This window comes from Podarcis gaigeae (genome assembly GCF_964106915.1).
Source record: "Podarcis gaigeae genome assembly, chromosome: 2".
NCBI classification, from domain to species: Eukaryota; Metazoa; Chordata; class Lepidosauria; order Squamata; family Lacertidae; genus Podarcis; species Podarcis gaigeae.
Window position 1 is genome coordinate 42927385 of NC_139679.1, and position 25658 is coordinate 42953042.

The following is a 25658-nucleotide window of genomic DNA, read 5'->3' on the forward strand; positions in this document are numbered from 1 at the left end:
TCCACACGCCACTCTCGTAGCAGGCCCTGCCTTTCCCATCAGACAGTGTTTGGGTTTGTGTACTGTTTATGAAAGTCCAAATTGGGTAGGTTCACTATTACATATGAACTGAACTGATTTCTCCACCACCAATACTTGACAGCCACTTCTGTCTATAACACAGAGGAGCTCAAAGTGATTAATCAGCTTGAAGAGGAATCTCTTGCCCTTCCCAAATATGGCTGGAATACATTGCCGGAGAAGAGTCTTCTGCCCAGTGGAATGCCTTAGTAGAGCCAGATTAGGAATTAATGCTTTGCTAGATCCTTCTAAGAAGCCCACAGTGATGGAGGCAGCTACCAGATACAGTTTTTAGCTGGCAAAGCTCAACTGTAATTAAGTCACCTTGATGAATTGGCTCCCCATCAGTGGAAAATTATGCTACCTACTGGGAACTGAGAGGAGAGATTTGCAGTTTGGTTCTGAGCCACCACTGCCACCATTGCCCTGATGACAGGTGGCGTTATCAGGCTCATATATGCTTTGTCTCTTTGGCTAAGAGGGAGCTGAAAATCTGGGGTACTGCAATCTCATCTCCCTATTGTGTACATTGCTCGCAGGAAGTGACTAAATAACTTTTATTAGTGTGCAGCCTTGCTTGATGCATTTGAGTCCTTCAGCTTGCTTGCTGCTCTAACAAAAGAGTAACTCCAAGAACAGTGTTGGAAGGTGGGTGCCCCTCTGAAGGGTTTTCAAGCAGACCCTAGTGGCTAGCCATAGTCTCAGGCTCCTAGCTACCTAACCTCTCCCCCCCCCCCCCGCTTCTTCACATGCAGACTCACTCAGTGATGTTGCACAGCCTATTACTAGCTCCCTGCATATACTAGCTCTACTGCAGCTTGACAAGTCATCCAGCCTTACTTTCAGTTCTACCACTCCACCCACAAACAGGAGTCTGACAAATACCATGACGTCTTTAGGCTGTGAGTTGGAAAAGCAAATGGAACATTTAACATTAAGCAGCTGTCAGAACCTTAATGGATGGACATCCCCCCCCCCCAACTTACAGTGACTGGCTTCCAGGACTAATTGTACTGCCCCACACCAGGTAGATTTCCTAGTATCAGAAGAGGGCATCCTATGTGGCATTGTGTAGGCACTGGGTGCAATCTCTTCAATGTTGAGCATGTAAATCGCACAACAGCAGAGGCTGGATCAAAAGATGACAGCCCCTACACCTCTACCCTTTGGTAACCCAGTTCCTGTGTCAACTACCAGAAACTCAGAGCAGCAGTTCCCAGGCATCAAGGGAGACAGCCCAAGTTCCCAATGCTGCAAATGTAAATATTGCTCTTGTTAATTTTGGGCAGTACGATGCATCATTGCCTGTGTGTATAATTTATAATCTTAGCAGCCTGAGAAACCTTGGGCAGTAAACTATTAAGTAGCTGAAATATGGGGTGCATACTTGGCTGGCTGCATGAGCCTGTGTTCAAATGGGTTTGTTTGATTCAGAGAACTTTTTTATGATGAACACATCTGTGGACCCTAGAATTATTGATTCTAGGGTCAATAATTTTTTGAAGAAAACATATACAGTGGTACCTCAGGTTAAGAACTTAATTCGTTCTGGAGGTCCGTTCTTAACCTGAAACTGTTCTTAACCTGAAGCACCACTTTAGCCAATGGGGCCTCCCGCTGCCACCACGCTGCTGCTGCAAGATTTCTGTTCTCATCCTGAAGCAAAGTTCTTAACCCAAGGTACTATTTCTGGGTTAGCGGAGTCTGTAACCTGAAGCGTCTGTAACCCAAGGTACCACTGTACAGCTAGTTTCACCTATGGAGGGTCAAGAAGTAAGAAGACTCCTGCTGGATAGACCAGAGTCTATCAAGCCCAGTATCCTGCTTCCAGCTGTGGCTAGAGAGATGCTTCTGAAGCCTGCAGGTAGGAAACGAAGCCCATCCCAGAGTGCAGGATTCAGTATTTCCTCTGAACATGGAGGTTCTGTTTAGCTGTCATTGCTAGACCTCCTCTTCCTTGTATTTGCACAATCTCTATGTAAGTTAGTGGCTATTCTCACATCTTGTGGTCACTAGGAGTAACTATGCAGGTAGTGGTGAGTCCTGGGGAGGAGATTGCACAGTAAAGCTCACCCTTGTATCCCCTGCCACCCATCCCATGGTCTTGTACTACTGATCCCTTGAAACATTTGCTGGCACAGACAAAGGCTTTGTGTAATCCAACATGGTGGGAGTGAGCAATGCGACTGCCATCACTGCACAGCATAGCTGTCAACCGTCCCTTATTTGGTGGGAAAGTCCCTTATCCCAGCGCTGCGTCCCCCTGCTGTCCCTTATTGATGATGCCCCTTAAATTTCCCAGGTTTCAAAGGAAGCAGCTCCTCTCCCTCCCTCCCTGCCAGCCAGGGAGGGGGGAGGCTCCAACTGTGTTGCTTGGCTGCGTTGCTCACCCAATAAGGAGTCTAAGAATGACTGGGGGGTGGAGCTTGCATGCCTAGTGCCGATCAAATCAGCCGTGTTGCCTGGGGAATTGCCTTTGCTCAGCGCTTCCCAGCGGAGAGATGACGGTGGTTTTCCTTGCTGCATCCCCTTTGCCGGGTTGCTGCGCTGTGGGAACCACCGCTTGAGGCTTTGTTTGGCTGCTGGCTGGGCTTTCTGCCTTTGGCTTGGAGGGGCTCAGAAGTTGAACATACCTGTGCTTGGAAAATCCCTTATTTTGGCTGCTGATCCCTTATTTTCGAGGCTGCTGGTCCTTTATTTTCAAATCTGTAAGTTGACAGCTAAGCTATTCTGTCAATTTACAGGCCAAATTGTGAAAGCACAAACTGGCACATACTGCTGCATTGGGTTACTCAAAAGTTGTAGAGTGGACTATCTTGGACATGAGTTTGGGGTACCCCATATAACAGTGCTCTCATTCTGTACAGGGGGAGCTACAGGAGCAAACAACAAGGTGTATTTGCTTGCTGCTGTACCAACTGGGTTCTGCAGATAAATCAACAGAAAAACACAGCGCCTGTTTTTTAGCCTTGCAGTCTGAGGAATTAGCTACAACCAGAGATTAGCAGTTGAGTGAAAAGGGTAAAGGAGGGAGACTAGTTTGAGAATTCCTCAATGCCAGGGTGAATTTTGAAACAGGCCTTTAAACCCTGTTCAAGGCAGGGTGATCTCCTTGCTGGGATGGAAGGGTTGCAACCTCCCAGTGGTCCTTCAGCCAGATTTCAACTTTCCCTTGCTACTGAAACCTCAGGTCAGCACACAAATCCATGTCATGACTCTGCCCCGAAGCAGAGTTTCTTCATCATTAATGTCTAACAATCAGGGCAGGAGCAAAAGCTCACCTGCTCACCAACGCTTCCCCCACCTCTCTTCCCTCCTCTAACATGCCCCCATCCCCCTCAAATTGGTTCTGGTGGAGGGGATTAGGAGAACCCCCAGAACAGTGCATGGAGGGAGGGGACATTGTTCCATCTTGCAAGCTGATACGCTTGTACTGACAGAGCTGTCTGTCATACTGTGATGTAGCTCAGTGGTAGTGAATCTGCCTTGCATGCAGAAGGTCTCAGGGTTCAATCCCCAGCATCTCCAGGTAGAGCTAGGAGAGACACCCTGTCTGAAAACCTGGAAAGCTGCTGCCAGTCAGTGTAGATCGTACTGAGGTAGATGGACCAATGGTCTGACTTGGTATACATTTCTGTGTTTGAATTCCACCCTGAGTGTTTTAAACACTGCAGCACTGTGTGTCCGGCAATGGAAGGTTATAGAGATCCCCCTCCCACCTTTCCCCGCCAGGCACACAGAGGCCCCTTCCCAAGCTGGCACATGCCTTGGTCTGCAGTCAAATTCCTGTGCACAGGAAGCAGCTGAGACACTGCAAAGAAAATGTAGAACATCCTGTACTGTGGGTTTGGCAACAGCTCTGTAATGTTCATTGTATCCTTGCTGCATGGAGCCAAGGCTTGAATAATCCCTTCTGTTTCTCTCCTTCATAAGGCGACAAGCAGCAGAAAAGGGACAAGATGCCTCTACTTTTAATATTTACGTGTAAAAGGGAATTTCAGCAGGTGCAACTTCTCTCACTCCTTCATAATATGCACCTGCTGATGTTCTATATTCTGTATAGCATTTCTCAGATCCAAACCTTTCCGTTTCTGTCTGAGAAGGTGCACCTGCCTTCAGCTCTGTGTCATTTAAGCAGTAAGCACATCCCTGCTGCTATAGGCTCTTATGTTCTGCTAGTTTACACTTGGCTCCATACCCCCACGGCTCCTCTTGCTCTTCCAGCTCCAACTATCTACCTCTGCAGGGTGGGGAACACTGAAATGTGGGTTAGTGCTATCTTTTTTTAATAAGGAACCAATCAGTAAATTATGAGATTTATATCTGCCCTTCATATGGTAAGCTCACAAAATCATGAAAAGATAAACAATAACATTGAATAACACAGCAGGGCAGTAAAACACAACAATAAAAGCCATTAGGCTAGACAAATAAAAAAGGTCCTCACTTGGTACCAGAAAACCAAGTGAATCAGGTTTGGTGACAGTTGAGCCTCACAGCACTGAAAAGACCCTTTCTCTGATCATTGCTCAGCTAACTCTCGCTAGTCACCACCTACCTAACCATTAGGAAACAGTATTCAATCCAGAGCCAGCCCTGCCGTTAAGCAAAACGAGAAGGCTACCTCACCTAGGGGATGCTGTGAGAGAGTGGCAGGCTACCCAGCTTCACCCATCCTTCTGTGTCTTGTTGTTGGCCTGGGCTGGTAGGCTGTGGCATTTGCAGCTCTGTCCTTCAACACTTCATGAAGCTGAGTAGGTGAAGCAAATCACCTGTCCTCAGGCATTGCAAAGGAACACTAGCAGAACTGAAGACTGGGGTCTAGGAGGATATCATCTTGTTGTTCACCTTAGGCAACAACGGTTCTTGCACTGGCCCTGCTTAATAAACATTAACGTTGAATAATATATATGAGAAAAATCTATTGTCCAGCAGGCCACTCTACTGAGCTGGCAAGCTTTGCCGCTTGCTGTACCCACATGTATAGGAGCATCCCTATTTTCACCTGTAAAAAAGTTGAAAGATATGTTGTTCCTGCTCCCTCTCTCAGAATCTGAGAAACTCCAGATAGAGCAACTGTTCCAAGGCCTCCTAATGGAACGATTTAAGTAAATCAGCATAAATACTGCTCTGGAACAAATTATTGCATAGTTGTCTAGCAGAGCCCTTCCCTAACCTGGTGCCCTGCAGGTCTTTTGGACTAGAGCTCCTGTCAGCCATGGCTAAATGTCAGGGGTGATGGCATTTGGAGTCCAAGAACATCTGGAGGACACCAGGTTGAGGAAGGCTATCTTCAGAGTTAAGTGACAGAATTCTGACCTGTTTCTGAGTGAGACTGAGTGCATTCTCCACTTCAATATATAATTCAGCACCTGAGCCACTCTATATACAACAAAGCCTAACAAAACTCTATGTTCCTCATTCACTATAACTGAGAATCTAAGAAACAGCTTTCACCTTTCCCTCTTTTAGCCAAAGTGGATGACATTTACAGGCACAGGAGCCTCCCCAGAGTGGATTAATCCTGTCTAACAGGTCCATGGGTTTGAGAAGTAATCAAGTGATGTGTATTGTACATTTTTAAAAACTTTGCAGCCCGTATTTCTACAGGTTGTATGTGTCCTTTGATGGGCTCTACAGGACTTCCTGTGGAGATCTGAAGAGCTCTGGGTTCTATTTGTTGTTGTTTTTTGTGTGTGTTTTTTGTTAAAGCAGAACAAAGTAGGATTTTTAAAAATAACTTTTAAAAAATCATTCCCTGCTGTACTTTAACAAACTAACAAACAAAATAAATCCAGGGCTTTTCAACTGCTCAGCAGGCAACTTTCAATAGCCTGACTTATTGCAAAACCCTTGGACCTAGAGCCACATGGAGATATTACATAGGAAAACATATAGCTGTATGGGCACAGAAAAGTATAGAAGCCTAGCAGCAGAGCACTCTGGTGGAGTCTCTGTTCCAACTCATTGTGGGAAGGTGTTACTGATGTTGCACTTCAACAAGGAAGGGAGGGGAGACCCCTTAATCACCTTGCTGAATTTTCTTGTTATTCGGCCCCCATACAGAGCTGATGCAAACTCCATATTCAGTTCATCTATTGCTCTTGCCTCTCCCTATTCTCCACTTCCTCTGCTCCCTCCCCTTCTATGAAATTTTAACTGTAAGCTCTTTGGAGGCAGAGAATTGTCTGTTTGCTTGCTTTTTTCATTGTTACATTGATTGTGTAATATACAACGGTCCATAGGTACCAGAATCACAAGGTGACATCAGTGGAAATAGTTTAACTTTTTTTATCTCTATTTTTTATTTTTAAGAAAAACCATATTTTGAGCCCCACAGACAAGCAGAGAAAAGTCTGAAGATGTAACAGCAGCCTATCCTAAAGGCTAGAGAAATGAAAATGACATTATCTTTATTGCTAATTCTGGGTTGTATCCAACAAAGTCATCCCATCAGTGCAAGGATTTCCCCCTGCCCAATGGGAATTCCTCTTCCTCTCCTCTCCCTGTGTGCCCCTTGCCTCCTCCAAATCTCTGGAAGACTGGGGGAACCCAAAAAAAAAAAACAGATCTGAGGGGGCACTGGGGCATTCAAGAAGAGATCGATGAAGTATCATTGTGCAGGCAGAATTCCTTTAACTAATGAGATGACTTCATTGGCTACAACCCTCCATCTTTTTCATTTTACATGTTTATCATCTTATTTAAGCTTTTGGGGTCTGGCAGCATTAGAGTTCTCCCAAAACTCAAGCTGACCTGCACAGATAATATAGGTAGCTTGGATAGAAAGTCAACACACAATGCTGTGTCATACAGCTGAATGGTATTGTTAGTCCAAACAAAAACCGAATGTGCAAAGGACTCATTCATCTGCAAGCACCTCAGAAGTGTGGGTGGGTGTAAAAAGAATTAAGTTCCACCTATATCTGGCAGCGGGATCCATGAGTTGCCTCTGCATTTCACGCTCACATATTTCATTGCAGGGGAAGAAGGGTTTGTCCCCCATCCCTGGATATTAGGTAGAAACCTGAACTGCAAATTCACTTCCCCACACTTCAGCATTATATCTGAAGCCATACGTGGAGCATGTCCCCACACAGCTTTTACAGGTGGCAGGGACAATTACAGGACCAGCCCAGACAATGGCTGCTCCCACACTAGTTCCTATACTGAGCAACTGCTTTCAGAAGTAAAATGGAAAAGATTAGTTCATACCTGCCAATGCCTACTTAGAAGCAAGTGCCATTCAACATAGGTCTCCCAAAATTGACCCTTGAATTAGAAGCATCCTCCCTCTGGCTTCTGCCCCAGCTTTACTAGTAGCTCCTTGGTTGTCCCTTTCGGGGGATGTACTTGGTGGTTTCCAAAACAATTGCTCCTGATACCATATATACCAGTGCTTTTGCAGGGTAAGAAAATAAGGTAAAAGTGCTATGGGTGCCAGCATAAAATGGCTGCTTTGGGCAGCAGCAAAAGAGGTGACAGTACTCTGTACCATACTATATTGTCACAAAAACCATCAGTATTTCTTATTGCAATTGTGAAATTATGTGCCTTTTACTTAACAAGCACTTGCTCTGTAATTAACCTCCCCACCACCACAAGTAATTAAGGAGTATTTAAGGGACAATTCAGTAATACTGAGACCCTGTTGAGCAGGAAGCAATAAGAGACAGGCTGAGAGAGGGAAACTTCAAATTAAAGGGACAATAGCCCTGTAAAACCTCACTAACACTTGCCAGCTGACATTGGACAGGGTAGCCCTGTATCCATCTGAGGTCTTATCCACACTTCCTCTTGTCCTGCTGCTTTTCCCTGGAGAAAACCACTATTTGGTGCTCAATTGGAGCAAACGGCAATTGCCATTTGTTCTGATCTATTGCCAAAGAGTGGGCTTTTCCTTGGAAAGGAGCAGGGCAAGAGAAAAACCGCTCGGACCTATATCTAGAAAGCATGGGTCAAGGAAAAAACACTTGACCCTGTTATCCTAGGCACAAGTGGAGATGTGACAAGCCCTGAGAGAGAGAGCACAATATAATCAGCGGCATCTCAAAATGTATACATAGAGAAGGGTCCAACCATTCATGGTCTTATGGCAAAGCACGCTTGTGTATTCCAAGAGGAGGTTCCATGTCTTCTCACTGTCATTTCAGAACCCACCCTGAGGTTGAGGACTAACATAGTAATTTCTGCCTGAGAAAAGTACTTCCTTCCACAGACATAGATAACCTACTTACCTACTTCCCGCCCTGCTTATTCCCTGGGACAAGTGTAACAACCATATTCACATTATTTCAGCTTAGGACCCTCCAGCAATCTGATTTATTTTTAGTACAACATCTGACCTTGCTCCAGTTCAGCACTAGTAGTGTAATAGCCCACTCCCACACAATTGATGAGGAAGTATTACTAAATGATTGCTTAAAATCTGGCAGTCATTTATGAGATGATGATGATGATGATGATGATGATGATGATGATGATGATAGCCTGCTCTTCACCCTAAGGCCCAGGGTAGGTTAAAAACATTAAAGACATGTGTCCCCCCCCAACACTGCAATTGGACAGTTATAAGTGGAAAGAAGGATTTTCTGGAAACAAATGATGTCATGGGAACTATCCCACAACTGTCTGTGATACTGATACAACCACAGGGAACAATATTAAGAGTCACAGTGAGCACTAAACCCTCTAACTAGGATGGAAATAGCATCTTCTCCATTTCCAAACTGGAGAAGTATATTCCAAAGTATCGTTCCTTTGGAACAAGAAGTCCTTGCAGCAGAAGCATGTTACAACTGTGTAAAAAATGTCCATGTATCTATCTATATTGATATTGGATTTGCCACTAGGTTAACTTAAGGAATTAACAAAAGGAAAGCTTTCTTTTCTTTCCTGTAACAACCTGCATCCCTTAAAGAGCCTCTCTGGAGGGGTCAGGAGGCCTCCCGAACAGTGTAGGATGAGAGAAATATTGAGGTGATTCTCCAGTCCTCTAGCAGCCCCCACCGCCTATCCCACATTATTCAGGATGGCCACCAAACCTTACAGAGAGAATCTTCTTGGGTGTGGCCATGTGCAGGTGACTGTGAGCAGAAAGGAGGAGATGGAAAACTTCCCTTCCATAAACTTTTCAAAGTTTTCTTAGCATGCAAAGCATTGTCTGGAGAGGCTTTTGGATATGGAGGGTACTCATTTTATCAGCATGCATCAGCCTACACTTGCTTGCTCACTTGCCTATCTTGCATGAGGAAAATGTTATCTAATTAATCCTTAAAAGCCACAGCAGGCACAAAATTTATGCCTAAACCTGGGGTCATATGTTGCATTTGCAGTTCAATTCATATACTAGTAAGAGCATCTCTTTAATTGTCCCGCTTCCTGTCTGTCACTGATTTTTGGAGGCACGGTTAACATTTGGATAAATGGAAAGTCTTGCCTGTGAAGTAGCCCTCCCCTATCTCAGAACTACTACAGCATGGGCTGCCTTCTAGTTGCATTTCATTTATTTATTTTTAAAAATGACATGGTATTTCCTCCTGGCTCATAATAAGGCAGCTTTCAATAGGAGTGATAGGAAAGTTATTAACAACTAAGAACAATTTTGGGGCTTAGCAGAATTTAATTGGACATGCTGGCACATATTTGGTGAAGCAAAACCTGACAAAGGCAGTTGAGCTAATTGGGATACTGTTATTGTGGCCATGTTTGCCACAGAGACTGCTGGCGTAAAAAGCTTAAGAATGGGAGATAAGCCTCCTAGCTCCCCCATGAACATCTAAAAAGCCCCAGGCACCATGTCTTCTAGAAACTGCAGGAATATGCCAAGAAAAAGCCTTAAAAATTGCAGAAGGGGATTCAAATTTTAAGAGCACAGCAGATCAACTCCGTCCACTACTTGTAATTTCTCTCTCCATTATCTATTCATTTGCAATATTAGTGAGCCACTCTTTCTTTGCTAAAAACAAAAACAAAAAAAACCAGCAAATACCCAGGGTAACTTTAAAACAAAAGTTACAATAAAAAGGATTAAAATGGCATTTAAAAAAAAAAAACATTTTATGCAATGAAATCCAACCACATCAATACATATAATTCACAGCCAGCCCCACTAGATGACATTCTGGAATGCCTCAGCAGATGATGAAGTTTTCACCTGCCCCTGGAAGGATATGAGGCTTGGCATCATGTGAGCTTTCCTATGGGGGGAATTTCAAATGTGGGGTGCTCAAGGACCGTCTCTCCCCATATGAACCACCCCAGACCCTGTGATCATAATCTGAGGCCCTTCTTCACATGCCTACCCCACGAGAGGTCTGGAGGGTGACAACACAAGAAGTGGCCTTTTCTGTAGTGGCTCCCGTTTTGTGGGATGCTCTCTCCAGGGAGGCTTGCCTGGTGCCTTTAGGCACCAAGTGAGAAAGCTTCTCTATAAGCAGGCTTTTGGCTGAAATGGGAGGGGGGTTATTGGTTTGTTTTTGTTTGTCTTTATTATGTATTTTATGCTCTCATTTTGAATTTTTATGTTGTAAACTGCCCTGTAGTCTTTGGATGAAGGGCGGTATACAAATTCAGTAAATAATAAATTATTTCATTATATAATGCAGAGGATGACGACCAAGATGATCTAGAGTCTGGAAACCAAGCCTTATGAGGAACGGTTGAGGGAATTGGGTATGTTTAGCCTGGTAAAGCGGAGACTGAGAGGAGATAGGATAGCCATCTTGAAATATCTCAAGGGCTGTCACATGGAAGATGGAGCAACCTTGTTTTCTCCTGCTCTGGAGCCTAGGACACAAACCAATGGCTTCAAGTTACAAGAAGGGAGATTCTGAATAAACCTCAGGAAGAACTTTCTGACAGTAAGAGCTGTCTGACAGCTCTTCTTGGAGATTTTTTTAAGCAGAGTTTGGATGGCCATCTGTCATATAGGATCTAGTTGAGATTCCTGCATTGCAGGGGGTTGAGATAGATGACCCTTGGGTTCCCTTCCGGCTCTACAATTCTTTGTTTCTATGAGAAACCCAAAGGAGTGCCTCTGACGAAGAACATAACATTCAAACAAGCTTGTGTAGGAAATGTCAATGCTTTAAAAATATGTTTCTATCAACCATTGTTCACTCTGTAGGTCGTGGGTGATAACTGACACCACAGTTCCTGAATGAACAATTAATCTATGTAGGCTGAGCCAAAATCCTGCTCCCAGTTTTGAGGAGAGTCATTTCAGTGATGAGGAGGAAAACAGGCAGAAAGCTGCTGAACGTAATCGTTACGACACTCCATGGAGTTACCAGGAAGTTTTATTCTGAAACCAGTTGAGGCAATGCTTTCTGCCCTCACTGTAGGAAACTGTGGAGCTTTTATTTATTTTTTTAAATGGCAGCTGCCAGCCACTGGGAGAAGTGCTGTCCTGATGGCTTTGGATAGGGGAAAGCAGTATCATGTGAGTTTGCTGTACAAGCAGAATACAGTGGTGCCTTGGATTACAGACGTTTCAGGTTACATACGCTTCACGTTATAGACTCTGCTCACCCAGAAATAGTACCTCAGGTTAAGAACTTTGCTTCAGGATGAGAACAGAAGTCGTGCAGCGGTGGAACGGTGGCAGCAGGAGGCCCATTAGCTAAAGTGGTGTTTCAGGGTTAAGAACAGCTTCAGGTTAAGAACAGACCTCCAGAACGAATTAAGTTCTTAACCAGAGGTACCACTGTAATAGAATTATAGAGTTGGAAGGGACCAGAAGGGGCATCTAGCTCACCCCCTGCAATGCAGGAATATTTTGCCCAATGTGGGGCTTGAACCCACAACCATGAGATTAAGACTTTCATGCTCTGCTGACTGAGCTATCCCAGAGGCTCTATCTATTCCTGCACCAGGCTATTTTTTTATTATTATATTTCTATTCAGTTTTTGCACTGAAGGATTACTTTATAAATCTGAATGTCTGAGAATCTGGGATATATGAGCTCCTTCATGTAAAGGATCACATGGCAGCCTGGACTGCCACCTAACATTGGAGGGCAAAATGTAGAAAAGGGGGGGGGTCTGTCCTTCTGCTAATAATGCTGCATACATATGTGTGAAAACCCTCCATGCCTCTGAGAAGAGGTGTGAAACCTGTTGTTGTCACAGCATGAGGCCATACATGGAACCATCAGGTATTAGTAATATACATATAGGATGGTAAACTATTAAGCACTGCGTAAATCCTAAGTATTATTATTGCAGTCATTGTCATGATTTCGCATTCAATCTCATTCAGAAGAGAATACCTAGATAGCTTGCTGATCACCACAGCTTTACTGCTGGCATGTTTAATGGCCAGCCACTACAGGTGCATTTAGCAGAGGTGGGGAGGTGCTTCACAGTGGCTCCCTCATCTATAAAATAGCTCAGCTGGGCTGCCTGCCACCTACACAACTTGCTTGCTTGCTTGCTTGCTTGCTTGCTTGCTTGCTTGCTTGCTTACCTGCCAGCCGTTCCTCACACTGGAGTTGGCATAGTCACCTATAGGCGGTCACCCAAACTGCAGCACGATAACAGACTTACATTTTATGTATATAGGAAGATAAGTCATGCAGTACACCACTTAGGCTGTGCATATACCATGCATTTAAAGCACATTTTACACGTACACACACCTAGGAATGGTAGTTTACCCCTCACAATAGCTACCATTTCCAACACTCTTAACAAAATATAGTTCCGAGGATCCTTGGGGGAGGGCTTGAAATGTAATGGTGTGTACACATCCCAAGACAGTTGCTTTTTACTGGCAGACGGTTTCAGGGCAGCACGACAGGTGCAGCCACACTGGGTGCCACAAAAATGCCATAGAACAGAGTTCAAGGGGGCTTGCCAAATTTTAGAGTCATAGGGGTGCTGCTGGAACTTGAGAGCCCAAAGTCTGCCACTGTTTTTGTGACCTTATACCCTGGTGGCATTGTTAATTCACCCTGATTCAGTTATGTATGTGTTCCCCGTGTCTTATCCTCTGCATTTTCAAAATAACGATGCCACTTGGCAGACGGATTCTAATGAAAATCATGGCTGGGATTACAGAGAAGGATGTAGGGTGAGGGTATGGATGAATGAATACGGAATAGCAAAAAGAAAAAAGGAAAATCCATCCCTGTTCTGCTATTGACTTCCAATGTAGCCTTGAGTAATTGACTCTCCCATCCTCAGCCCCATAGTGTCCCCTCTCAGTAGCCTACTGGGATGCTCTTGATAATGCCTGTCACATTAACTAGATATGGGGTTGTCAACCTGGTACCTACCACCCACTAGTGGGTGTTTCAGGATTCTAGGTGGGCGGTAGGGGGTTCTATGGCACATGTTGAATCCTCCTTCCATCAAGCACTGGTGGGCAGTAAGGAAATTTTACCATTAGGAAAGATGCATTAGTGTGCGGTGGGTATAAAAAGGTTGACTACCCCTGAACTAGATAGTCCCAGAAGGGTTGGGTGATGCCAAGGATGGGTGGTGAGATGTGAAAGTGAGCAAATTAGAGCTCATTTATGAAATGGTGAGCAAGTCAAGGTAGGGAAGAACAGAAGTGGATGGGTACATGTGAAACAAGCAGGTAACGAAGCAGAGAAAAATGGTGAGTGGAAAAGATGTGTGCATGACCATGTGCGGCATATAGAAAATATGTAATGCATGGTTCCAATTACATAAACACAGACCTCACTACAGTGGTACCTCTGGTTGCGAACTTAATTCGTTCCGGAAGTCCGTTCTTAAGCTGAAACTGTTCTTATCATGAGGTGCGCTTTTGCTAATGGGGCGTCCCGCTGCACACGCACCTCCAGCATGCAATTTCCGTTTGCATCCTGGGGCAAAGTTTGCAACCAGGAGCAGCTACTTCCGGGGCAGCAGAACTTGTAACCTGAAGTGTACATAACCAGAAGTGTTCATAACCAGAGGTACCACTATATTAAGAGAATGTATCCCTATTTCTGCAGCTGCAAGCTCAGTAGGCATCTCCTATAGCTGTCAGTGTTCTCTAGTAATGGTTATATCACAAAAATGCAAAGTGATAGTGGATGTTGAACAGGGCTCGTGCATTATGCATGTCTGCGATATATTTTCAAAATCTCATATTTTGTTCTGGTTTTGTTGTTTTAATAAACAGGGTGTTGTTGTTTTTAACCCTCATGGTTGCAGGATGAAGGGAAAGAAAAGGCTTGTTGAAGGGTCAAAACCTAAAAGGACTTCTAGATGGAACATCTGTGACCTACATAATTTCTTTTTCTTGCCTATAGACCCTTTCCCCTTCTATTCTTATAATTCTTTGTCTTTTTTACACACACACACACTTTTGGGGAAATGATTCTGAATTCTGTGAAGTGTTCCATTATATCAAATATCTTATGCATCTTTGAATAATCTGAGTTACAGACGCTTCAGGTTACAGACGCTTCTGGTTACAGACTCCGCTAACCCAGAAATAGTATTGTCCAGAAATAGTACCTCGGGTTAAGAACTGTGCTTCAGGATGAGAACAGAAATCGCGCAGTGGCGGCGCAGCAGCAGCAGGAGGCCCCATTAGCTAAAGTGGTGCTTCAGGTTAAGAACAATTTCAGGTTAAGAACGGACCTCCAGAACTAATTAAATTCTTAACCCAAGGTACCACTGTACAGGATTTGGTTAGTCTTGCTGAAGAATTCATAATTAATACTGTAGACTGCAGACTATAGTCACCCTAAGTTCTTTTGTCATCCCATTTCTAAAGGTGAGACCGGAGGAGACAGAACCAGCATAGACCAAGCTGAATCAGTGACAAATCCAGTAGGATGGAGTCAGACTAAAAGTTGGTTGGTGTACAGTGGAGCCAGAAAGAACATAGTGGGTTTGGGATGGAGGGTAGCAAAATCTTGAAGCTGCCAGCCTTTCAGACTTCCAATACTGGTAACTTAATAGAACCTAAGGTGTTTGACAACCCTACCCCCACCCTCACCCTTAGGTTGAGTTTCTGAAGAAGTTACTATATGTGATAAAGTTCTACCTTTTTGCCCAGTTACATCCGAAGAGCCACCAAATTGTTATTCTTTATGGCTTCCTATTATTCAGGTGAATGGAGAAGCCACAGCAAATCTTGCACTGGGGCAGAGGCTTCTCAGCCCAAGAGATCGCCTTGGATGCCCCCATAACGCCATGTGTCTATCCTGTTCCAGTGTATTTATATAATTGCCTGCAATTTGTTCTTCAATGGAGCAGTGCTTTCTGGATCCTCTGCCTCACGTACCATTTCTTATCCAGGCAATCTGTGCTAATTCACACTCCCCATGTGTAGCAAAGGCGAAGCAGAAAAAGATGTTAAAGCTGACGGGGAAATAAAGTCCCTGCAGGAAAGGATGTTGCAGCATCCAGCCCTCTCTAGGCAGATCATTTTCCTCAAGCTGAGGTCATCCTTGGTAGTCAGCCGTGATAACAGTTTTGCCTCTGAGCCCCTCTGCACTTGAAATGCCCTTCCTTAGCCCTGGGGGATTCATTTACCATCGGCTGTGAGCTGCAGCTGTCTCTCTACAATCTCTAAGGTGGCTACGCTTGATTGACAGTATAAATAGATGCTCCTTCCCTTTCTGGGGCATGCAGAGAACCCACACCTTCTTAGGACTGCTTGTTTGTGCTGTTCGTCTCTCAAGTCACTGGAATTATCCAAACAATGGATGGGGGGGGGGGGAGAGCAGGCAGCTGAAAGCACAGGGCATCTCTTTCCTTCCCCTAAGGTGTCATTTTGTGGTAAACGCAAATTCAAGTCCTTCATAGGTACATACAGCCCTGCAATAGCAGAGGTCTGTCTTGGAATGTTAGTACCCAAAGAGAGTTCACTGTTTTATAACCTGTGTTTAGGAATAACATTTCTGAAAGGTGGATAACAAGAGCTTAGTTCAGCTCTAATAATCCCATTATTCTCGAGCTGGGAATATAAATGACATTTGCAACCATGGTTGTTCCTCTTGCAATTTACTTAGGGTGTGTTTGCCGTGGAGTGCTTCCCTTTTGAGCTGAATGCCCTGAAGAGCTTGGCTTTTGTTGCGTGGTGAGCAAAATATACATCCATTTGAGGGTTTGTCTGGCCTCAGATGGGGAGGGAGTCATTTTCCTCTGTGATTTAATTCCGTCTCTTGAAGGATAGCAGAAAGATGTGTGTGGTAACCTCTTCTTTTCCCAGTGTGGCACAGCTGTCTTCCAGAACCTCCTTATTTGTTTTTTGTTTGTTGGTTTTTTTTGTGTGGGGGGGTTGTTTTTGGTTTTTTTTGCCTTTTGAAATGAAAGAGAGAACGGAATTGATCTCAGGAGAACCAACCATAGCAATTGGAGCCAGCCCAGTTGTGAGTAATAGGATAGACCCAGGAGATGCAACCTCAGTCAAATAGCACTGTAGAAAACCACTTTACTCTCTATAGACACATTAAAAGAGCTGGGCAGCTACTCTAAGTTGGAAGAAGAACGTGCCAGTCCATTTAAAAACAATAACATATAACTTTCATTGCAGGGCAGCCTTGCATGCTCTATAGTTAAAGCTCAAAGTTTCCTTAAGGAGGTGAATTTTTTTTTTTAAAAAAAAGGTCTAAATATTTACATTCTAAGAATCCACATGCTGAACCAGTGGCCACTTGTCCATAGGAGATAGTGGAATATCACCACCTCAACCTCCCCATCGGAGTGTTCATGAACTAACATACATGGATGTGGATGTGCAAATGAGAATGTGTGAGAGGTGGGAAGAGAAAGAATGGTGTAGCCTTCTAAAAAATCCATGGAAAGTCACAACAGGTTACAAATAACATCCATGCAAAGAGAATGGGAGATGGTGTTGGAGGATAAGGCATGTTGGAAGAGCTTTAATTTAAAATGAAATGCAATGGAAGCCTTGCCCATGTCTGGATTTTCATTTTTTCATATGATTGCTTCCTCTGCTTCTACCCCTTGGATCCCTTTGTCTCTCACAACATGGCCAGAGGCAGAGAGCAGCAGAAGCGATTTTTATTTTTCAAAAAACCCCTATATAATACCTGCTACATTTGACCGTCTGGTGCCCCTCCCAGCCCTTCAAAGTAAGTGCTCATGTACCAAAGCTTTACAATGAAAAGAATGGTAATTTGAGGGTTAGGTAGAGAGGGATATATATAATTATTGGAGCATATCCTCATATGACGCTTCTAAAGGAATATGATTTCGGCTAGAATGCATGTAACAAATGATGTTTCACAATGACCCTTTCCTGGGACTTGCAGGTGGGCAAAGGGATTTGGGGAACCAGCTGATTTATTTCCAGTACTGTATATCTTTGCTCAGTTCTTCTGTTTGACCTCCAATCTACCTGGTTGTTTTGGGGGTGGCTGTGGTTGCAGGGGTTGGGGAGGGGAGCAACAAAGCAGAAGCCACAGTATTTTCTCGAAATACAAGCACACTGTAGTACTTGTCATTTATTCCCACTCCCATTATTTCATTTAGTCAATTAGTAATTTAGAAAGGTTCATAAACCTGTTAATCAAAAAGCTCTCTAAGTGGTGTGCATAATGAAATTGTAAACAATATGCAGCTGAAATTCAGATAACAAATATACATAAAATAATTATTATTAAAATGCAGATAAAATCATTAAAACATTTTAAACAAATATAGGTAATGAAATTATATGCCTGGGTAGGCTTGCTGATAGATTATGGCTCACTTGTTCGGGTATCCACACCGTTCCCATCTGGAATGTGGCATCCAGAACAGTGGTTGGGATGCGGTGATGCCTGAGCCAAATCTGTTCTTCCAATGGTCTACTTCTCCCATCATTTATAGCCAAAGAGTAAAATAAAAGCATGGGCATAATCATGACTGTAGTTATGGGCCTCCACCCCACCTTCTTCTGAGTAGGGGTACTCTGTTAAAACTTATTTACTGGGGTTCTAGGATCTATATACCATATCTGCTTCAAGGAACACAATAGAGGAAGTGCCCAGGAAAGGGAAGATGGTGTTTCTTAAAGGGAGCATTTCAGCTCAGTCAACAAACCACAAAAGATGTGACTCTTCTAGTGTCAAGATTCAACATGAGTGTTGCCCACAATGCAGCATCAATCAAACACAGCCTTCACCCAACTAGAATATGTTTTGAACTTAGAACCATTGGCCATGCTTCCTGATGGGAGTTGGAGCTCCCCCAGTCTTAACCTAGAACTACCCCAGCCTCATCACTATTTTGCCCTACTCCCAACCCAGGGAGGGCACCATTGCTATGTTTCTAGAACACATCTGAGCCAGGAGAGTGAACCAGTGCCTCAAAGCAGTAGAGGACTGAAGCTGAATCCTGCTAAGACAGAGAAGTTATGAGTGAGTGCTTCCCTCACTTGTCCCTCTGAAGGAACAGGTACATAGCTCTTGGAACAGAGTGGGCTCCATGGCAAAGAGCACTTATCACCAGCTTTGGCTGGTGCATTACCTGGACAAAGATAGCTTGGCCATTGTGACTCATTCACTTGCAAGCTCACATTTGGACTCTGCAATGCATACTATTATTGCAGCATGGATAGCTCAGTTGGTTACAGCGTGTTGCTGATGATGCCAAGGGTGCAGGTTCAATCCCTGTATGGGGCGGCTGCATATTCCTGCATTGTAGGGGGTTGGACTAGGGGGTTGGACTGGACCTCGGGGTCCCTTCCAACTCTACAATTCTGTTATCTATTTGGCACTTCTTTTGTCGCTAGTCTCTGGTGTCTGCAGCTGGTGCAGGATTCTACAGCCTACATGGTGCTTTGCCAGTACTAAGGGATCTGCTGTGACATAAAGCCAGTTTTAAGGTCTTGTTACTTACATATAAAGCCCTAAACAACTCTGGACCACATTAAGGCTGAAACCAGGTTAGCCATACCACAGTCTGATGATTGTGAGCTTGTCGCTTTTTTACTAGGAGCACCAGTGTTGTGGTGCACTCACTGGTGAAATGCAAGAGGTCCAGTTTAACTGGCTTTTGAAGACATACCTGTTTACACAGGCATTCCCTCAATCTCTTGACCCAGTTGCCCTGTTTTAATTGCTATGGATTTAATGGGATAGTTTTACTGTATATTTTTAATCATGGATGTTTATGTTTTAATGGGATTGTTTTATTGTGTATTTTAACTGTGCATTCTCTGTTATAATGCGTTTTAACAATGTTGTTTAGAAGCTATCTGTGCATTAAGTGGAATAAAAATTAACAAATAAAAAGAAATGGATAGTAATGTGACATGCTGTTTTTCATCTTTCCTTGACAGGTCACTATGGAAAGGATATTTATCGAAGCGGAGGTCCAGATTTCCATAATTTCATCTCCTCTGGGTTTGTCACGTTAGGAAGAGGACACAGCAAGGGTACAGTGGAAACCATTTTTTGCTAAATAGAAAAGATGGGGTTGAGTCAGTCTCTCACTTGGAAGTTGGTTTGTGTATGATTCCAGTAAGAGTGTGGAAGATCATTGGTTTATGCTGGAACATGGAGTTACAAGTTCAAAAAAAGTGCCATTGGTGGGATATTAAAACCTGGACAGGTGGCATTTTGGGCCAGGGAGAGGTATAGACTGGCAGACAGACATGAGCCAATTGCTGTTTGCAGTCTGACAGGATGCAAAATGCCTTCCTTGCCACCATTTCCCAAGAAAACAGAAGGGAGTGTAATGCCACCATAGCCATGGGATAGAAATGTGGCACCATTCCAAAACTGGGATGCTGCCGTAGAAGCAGGGTGTGCTCCACTTATACTGCACATGTGTACCACATGGGGGAAAAATGTTTAGAGCAGATTAAGCTAATGGTCTGGTACAGATGCAAATAATTATGAGCAAATCTAACAGAAATGTCTCATGCACAAACCCCACTGAAATTTCATAATAGGGGAAAGGTTTTGCAGCTCCCACGGCTATATTACACAAGCATATGCATTCTAATACTTGCCGAAAGTTATCTTGCAATTCTTCCAAGGCCATCTAGCTAAAGTTGGGTGGATGGGGATGGGGGTGTCCTTATTCCTTTTATACAGATCAATGGGAAATGTTTTGATGTTGGACTAGGGGCTTCCCTGGTCAGGTTGTCTAACAGCCTTGGGAGCTTTGTTTTGTTTCGCCTTGCTCTGCTTTGTTGTCCTCTTGAACACACCACTGGGCTCTCGTGCACCTGTCCTTTAGAGATGTTTGCTTTGGCAGTGCCTTCTGTGGTTCACTTGCTCTTCGCTTGTGACATGGTGCAACCCAGACTGCACAAACTGGTCTTTAGAGTGCCCATGGATTCAAGGTCCAGTCAGGATTCATGGATCAATCACAAAGCAGATCACTGGACTACATGGCCTTTGTTCTCCTCTACTTCTTGTCCCCTACACTTTCAGTGGGATTTCTGCATGAGATGCTCCTTGTAGATCGTGCTATAAGGTTGCTGCTCATATTATTCACTACATCTATTGAATGTGCATCAGCATATTCAGTATAACAGGAGTGCACTGTATTCAGATATATTTCCCCCAATATTATAAGTATTTTATAAAGTGATTTCCTCAAGGGTCATATATTTTTGTGTGTCTACCTAATCTGTGAGAGATATAAAGATAGATAGATATATAACATACACACATATATAATATGCTATACAAATAAGAAAACATGTCAGTATCCATATTCTGCAATATGTATGTTCTGTGTAACATTATATGTATATGCAGTACAATCCTGAGTGTGCTGATGTGGTTATGTCAAATAGCAAATTATACATGCCATACGTACCATCTAGCATCATCCTGATGCTCACAGCTGACATTCAGGAACTTCTTGTTACTGGGACCTTGATGACTCATGTTTTAATCACTCTGTTGCCTCTTCGAGTGGGTTTTCCTTTCAATATAGTGTGAATTCTTATTTTTAACTTTCTTGTGCACATTCTGTTGCCTTCAGATTGTTGAAGAGTGAGTTAGCCTCCTCGAAAGACTTGAGGGGAGAGAGGGGCAGCCTATTCTGTGCTGGGCCACTCCCTGGTTCTAAGACACAGCTTCTAGGCTCACTGACCACCAAGTCTCTTCCAGGGTCCACCTCACTCTGTGGCACATTAGCATATAGATGGTGGTCTGTACTGCTGGGCAGGCACAAGCCACCTTGATAACCCAACATTGTTTCCTGCTGATTCACTGTGAGATTGTTGTACGTTTATATTATAGATGTATATGGATATATTATTTCTACAGAAACAATGTACTGTATGTGGAAACATGCTGTTTCATATATATCCATCCTTGTTGCTGTTGTTGTTCCCATGGATGCTCACCATTCACAAGTTGTTAAAAAGAAAAAGAAAAAACACCTTTATTTTCCTGACATTTCTTGCTGTTTAACTCAATGGAAGAAAACCTTTCTCTACACGTGTCATCCAAAAGCAGTATGAGTTCTGTGGAACTGTCACAGAAGAACCAATATATGTGTGTATTGTCTGTGTTTTGTGTATTCAAATAAAGTTTACTGAGGTGGAGGCAGAGCCCATAGGATTATCCTCTCCCATTGGGTAGGGTGGTATGCAGACGCGTAGTGCAAAATTGAGAGGAAAGCGAACACCACATATGAACCAGGAACTAACCTTCAGAAAAGGGACTTATGTAAACTTCCTGTGAGCCTGCCCTTTCAAGGATTTCATTGGATGGGAGACAGGTCAGACAGGAATGGAAAGCACAAAGCACTGAGTTGAAGGTAATAGCCACTGGGACCTATAGAGACATTCCCAGAAGCATCTCTTTCTTTGTCCCAGGCTTTTCCATTTTTTTTCCTGACTGGCTACATATTATTGTCATTTCCACTACTCCAGAGGAAGTTACGGGGAATTTTTGCTTAGATATGCAGGCCTGGTTTGACAGGGCAGGAAGGCAGAGGGGAGAAAATGGAGCATAAAATTGATAAGTGATAGCGGCCATGTGCAAGGCAGGAAAGTGGTGAATGAGCTTTTGCTATCTAGCTTTATCCAGTTTTGCCAACTCTCACTGTTTAATTAGGAGCTTTTCTAGAATTGATTTCCCCCTACAGAATGCTGAATCTTCTGCAGTAATGTAATCAATTACAACTATTCTTTATTTTCAAACCTTATTATTTTAGAAAAGCAACTTTCAGGTTTTCCTGGCCAGTGAAGGCGGCTTGTAAAAAATATTGTGCATGAATGCTTAAATAAAAGGAGCTGGGTTTATTTATTTATTTTAATACACTCCCCAATCCTAAATGTGTTTACTCTGAAGTAGGCTCTACTGAAATGAATGGGACTTATCTTCCAAATAAGTGTCTTTCAGATTGTAGCCGAAAGCTGTGCCTTCACTATTTGAGCTGTTTGAGACTTGGCAAAGCTCTTTGCATAGTTGTGCCTTAGTGTGTGGCAGCTTTTCATCCTGTGTCCAGTTGGTTTGGCCTTTTTTGATTTAGGTTAATTATTTTGAATGTTTACAAGTGGACTAGCTATGTCTTTGGCCTGATTCAGCCATGGCATTTCTTATGTATTCAGCAATACTTAAATGTGTTTGTTTGTTTGTTTGTTTGTTTGTTTGTTTGTTTGTTTGTTTGTTTGTTTAAAATAACCTTTTGCAAGTGAAGATGCACTGGTGGGCTTGAGGAATGCATGTCTTCTTAACCCATTAATGAATACTGCTATTTGCATGCAAGAGCCATAACTATGTATACATGTTTCTCGCTTATCTGACCCATCACTGCTTTAGATGTTGTAATTGCAGGCACGTCTCTTGGCATATTTATACACACACACATTTGGACCAAAGCTGTTGTACCAGCTGTAATATCTGAGTAAGTTTACCTGTAAACAGAGATGGTTCTATCTAACCCAGCTTAATTGCAGCTTCATGAAATAAGCTACTATCATTGCAATTCCCTGATATAACTCCCTCTGAAAAATTTCATCTTCATGTTATGGCTTTATCACTGGTGGTTTTACTTCGCATCAGTGTATTGTGTTTAGTACTGTGTTAATTGGAGCTGTTTGTGATCTTGTGTTGGTTTTTCTTTGCACTAGGATACATGTGCTCTTCCTCCCCCTCCCACTCTGAGCTATCCTTTGTGGTGTGGTTGTGCTGCAAGTGCTAAGTATCAATTCACTGGGAGATTGTTTGGGGGTGGGAGCATAGGTACATGATATGCTATACCATTGAATACCAAATAGTGATTTGAGGTTTTTGAGATTCCGCAGGTTCCTAGGCTTTGGTGATTTATTTTTCTGGTATGACACTCAGCTGGATAAGTCATCTCAGCCTCACATTTCAGTTTATAAAATAGTGGCAAAGCATATTCTCCAAACTATGGGATGGGAATGTGCTCTTGTTTCAGCATAATCAACGAGAGCTCTCCGGCCATAGGCCTACTCATGATGCAGGAGCTCCCTGTACCAGGATCTTCTTCACAAATGCTTCACACACTGTTCCATTGCTTTGTTAAGTTTGCTTGCATTGCTTTCATTCCACTGAGAATGCGCAGTACAAAATAACATCCACTTAAGGGAGCTTACTGTGCTTTTGCCAGATGCTCACCATTTATGTATCAAGGAAAAATAGGCACACTCTAAGCAGTTGATTCACATCGCAGTTGTCTGTGCAGATGTATAATACATTTTTCTCAGTCTACAAGCAAAGCCACCTTCTTTCTAATTATCACGCACAGTTCTGACATAACTGCAATGTTTCCCACTATGTGAACAAGCCTGCCCTAAGGCTCATAGACCCACCTCCCCTCTCACATGCTACAGGAGAGAGAAAGCTGCTTCTTTTGCTTTTAAGCAAATCATCGTTCCCTGTGATGCAACCATGATTTCAAAGGTGGAATTGACATCCGGGGGGGGGGGCAGCGCTCTGTCCTGGATCTTAGGCAAGTCAATTGAAAATTCATGTTTTGGGGGCATTTTTGTGTGTGTGTGTGAGAGAGAGAGAGAGAGGGAGGGAGGGCTCAACAACTTTTAGGTTTGATCGGAGAACAAGCCAGGATCTGAAGCCATGGTTCTGATAGTAGCTTTGTTCTCACCTACCATATTTTAAGAAAACCAAAGTTGGGTTGAGTTTCTGGAATGACAGAGTATCTATACCAGGCCTGCATGTTTTGCGATGTACTACAGCTGAACACAGCCCACCAGTGATATACTGTGGTCTGCTTTGGGTATTTGACAATCTCCTGGATTTTGCTGTACCTGGATAATAGGGGGGAGGAACCAGGCCATTTATTGAGCCCTGTTGGAATGTTTTAGGTGAATAGTGGGAATGTTTGGCTGGTGGGCCACAAAACATGCAGGTCTGGGTAACAGCTATGTACACACATAAGCACAAAAATGGTCTAAAATAACTGTAAACTTTTTTCAGAAGATTGCTTCTTCCCATGCCTTTCTTCTTCTTAGCAAAACCATGGGTGCAGGTGTTCTTTGTGCCAAGCTACCCTTGGACAATCTTTGCAGGATTTCTGCTATTAAGTAACAAAACAAAACAAAAACCCCAAACTAGCATGGCTGATTATTGACAGCAGGAATTGCTCAGGTTTTGCATTTCCTTGCTCCTTTTCAGTTAAATGGTGTTAACCTTATTCCGTAACTCTGCACAATGCAATTTGTTTTGGCCATTGAGTTTCTCTGTTTTTGAAGAATCAGATAAAGTGCGCAATATATAGCCAATGTGATTTCCTGGTGATTCATGAAACCAAATGAAGGAGTTTATCCCCATTGGAATACTGTCAGTTAAGGCTCTTAAGTGCTCGTCCACATTTCTGCTTGTCCCCTGCTTTCTAGGTATGGGTGCAGGCAGTTTTGCATTTCCCCCACCAGTTTCCCTGGAAAACACACTCTTTGCCACTGAATCAGAGCAAACAACAATCTGCAGAAAAGTTTTTAATGTTTGATGTTTTATTGTATTTTTAATATTTTGTTGGAAGCCACCTAGAATGGCTAGGGAAACCCAGCCAGATGGGCAGGGTATTATTATTATTATTGTTGTTGTTGTTGTTGTTGTTGTCTAATTCAGCTATAAACTGTAGGTTTTCCTGGAGGAAAGTGGGGCAAATGGAGGTATGGACAAGCACTGTCAGAATGCTTCATTTCCTGTTTCCCCCTCACATCCTTTACTTCATTTCAGATGAAAGTTGCCTCTTTTCATTGGCCCTTTCCACTGTCAGGGGAAATTCTGCAACAAATGTCCTTAAGAAGCAGAGTCTATCCTCATCCACACCCTCTCTCCCCAGGCCACACATCTCAGCTGGCCTTGCTCCACACCCTCCTTGAGTTTGTTTGTTTCTTTGGTCTAGATGAAATATTTCCTTGAACTCTGATAATGACTCTTGCATACCTGGATAGACGACAAAGCAGGCTGTGGAGGTGCATGTAGATGCTAGCCTACAGTACAAAGGTAAAATTTGCATTCATTGCTCCACCTACATCTTCCTCTGGCCTTGCCCACCACTGGCATGTGGCTCTCGGAAGGTTGTCCAGAAAGGAATGTGGCCCCCAAGCTGAAAAAGATTTTCCACCCCCCCACCCCTATTAAAAGTTGTAGAAATATACACAATGGGAGGACTTGGATCATATATTATTGTGCTCACAACACTTTCAAATAGTATTGTGG

At 43.4% G+C, this 25658-nt stretch overlaps 1 protein-coding gene across 6 annotated transcripts in view; it reads left to right on the forward strand.

Annotated features, from left to right (window-relative positions):
• The window catches only part of SHISA6 (shisa family member 6), a 260430-nt gene that overhangs the window by 37709 nt on the left and 197063 nt on the right, over positions 1–25658 (forward strand). For all 6 annotated transcript variants that reach the window (XM_083725854.1, XM_083725853.1, XM_083725857.1 and 3 more), the window contains exon 4: positions 19319–19414. In XM_083725854.1, coding sequence (XP_083581980.1) covers positions 19319–19414 — 96 coding nt within the window. The remainder of the gene's footprint in view (positions 1–19318; positions 19415–25658) is intronic.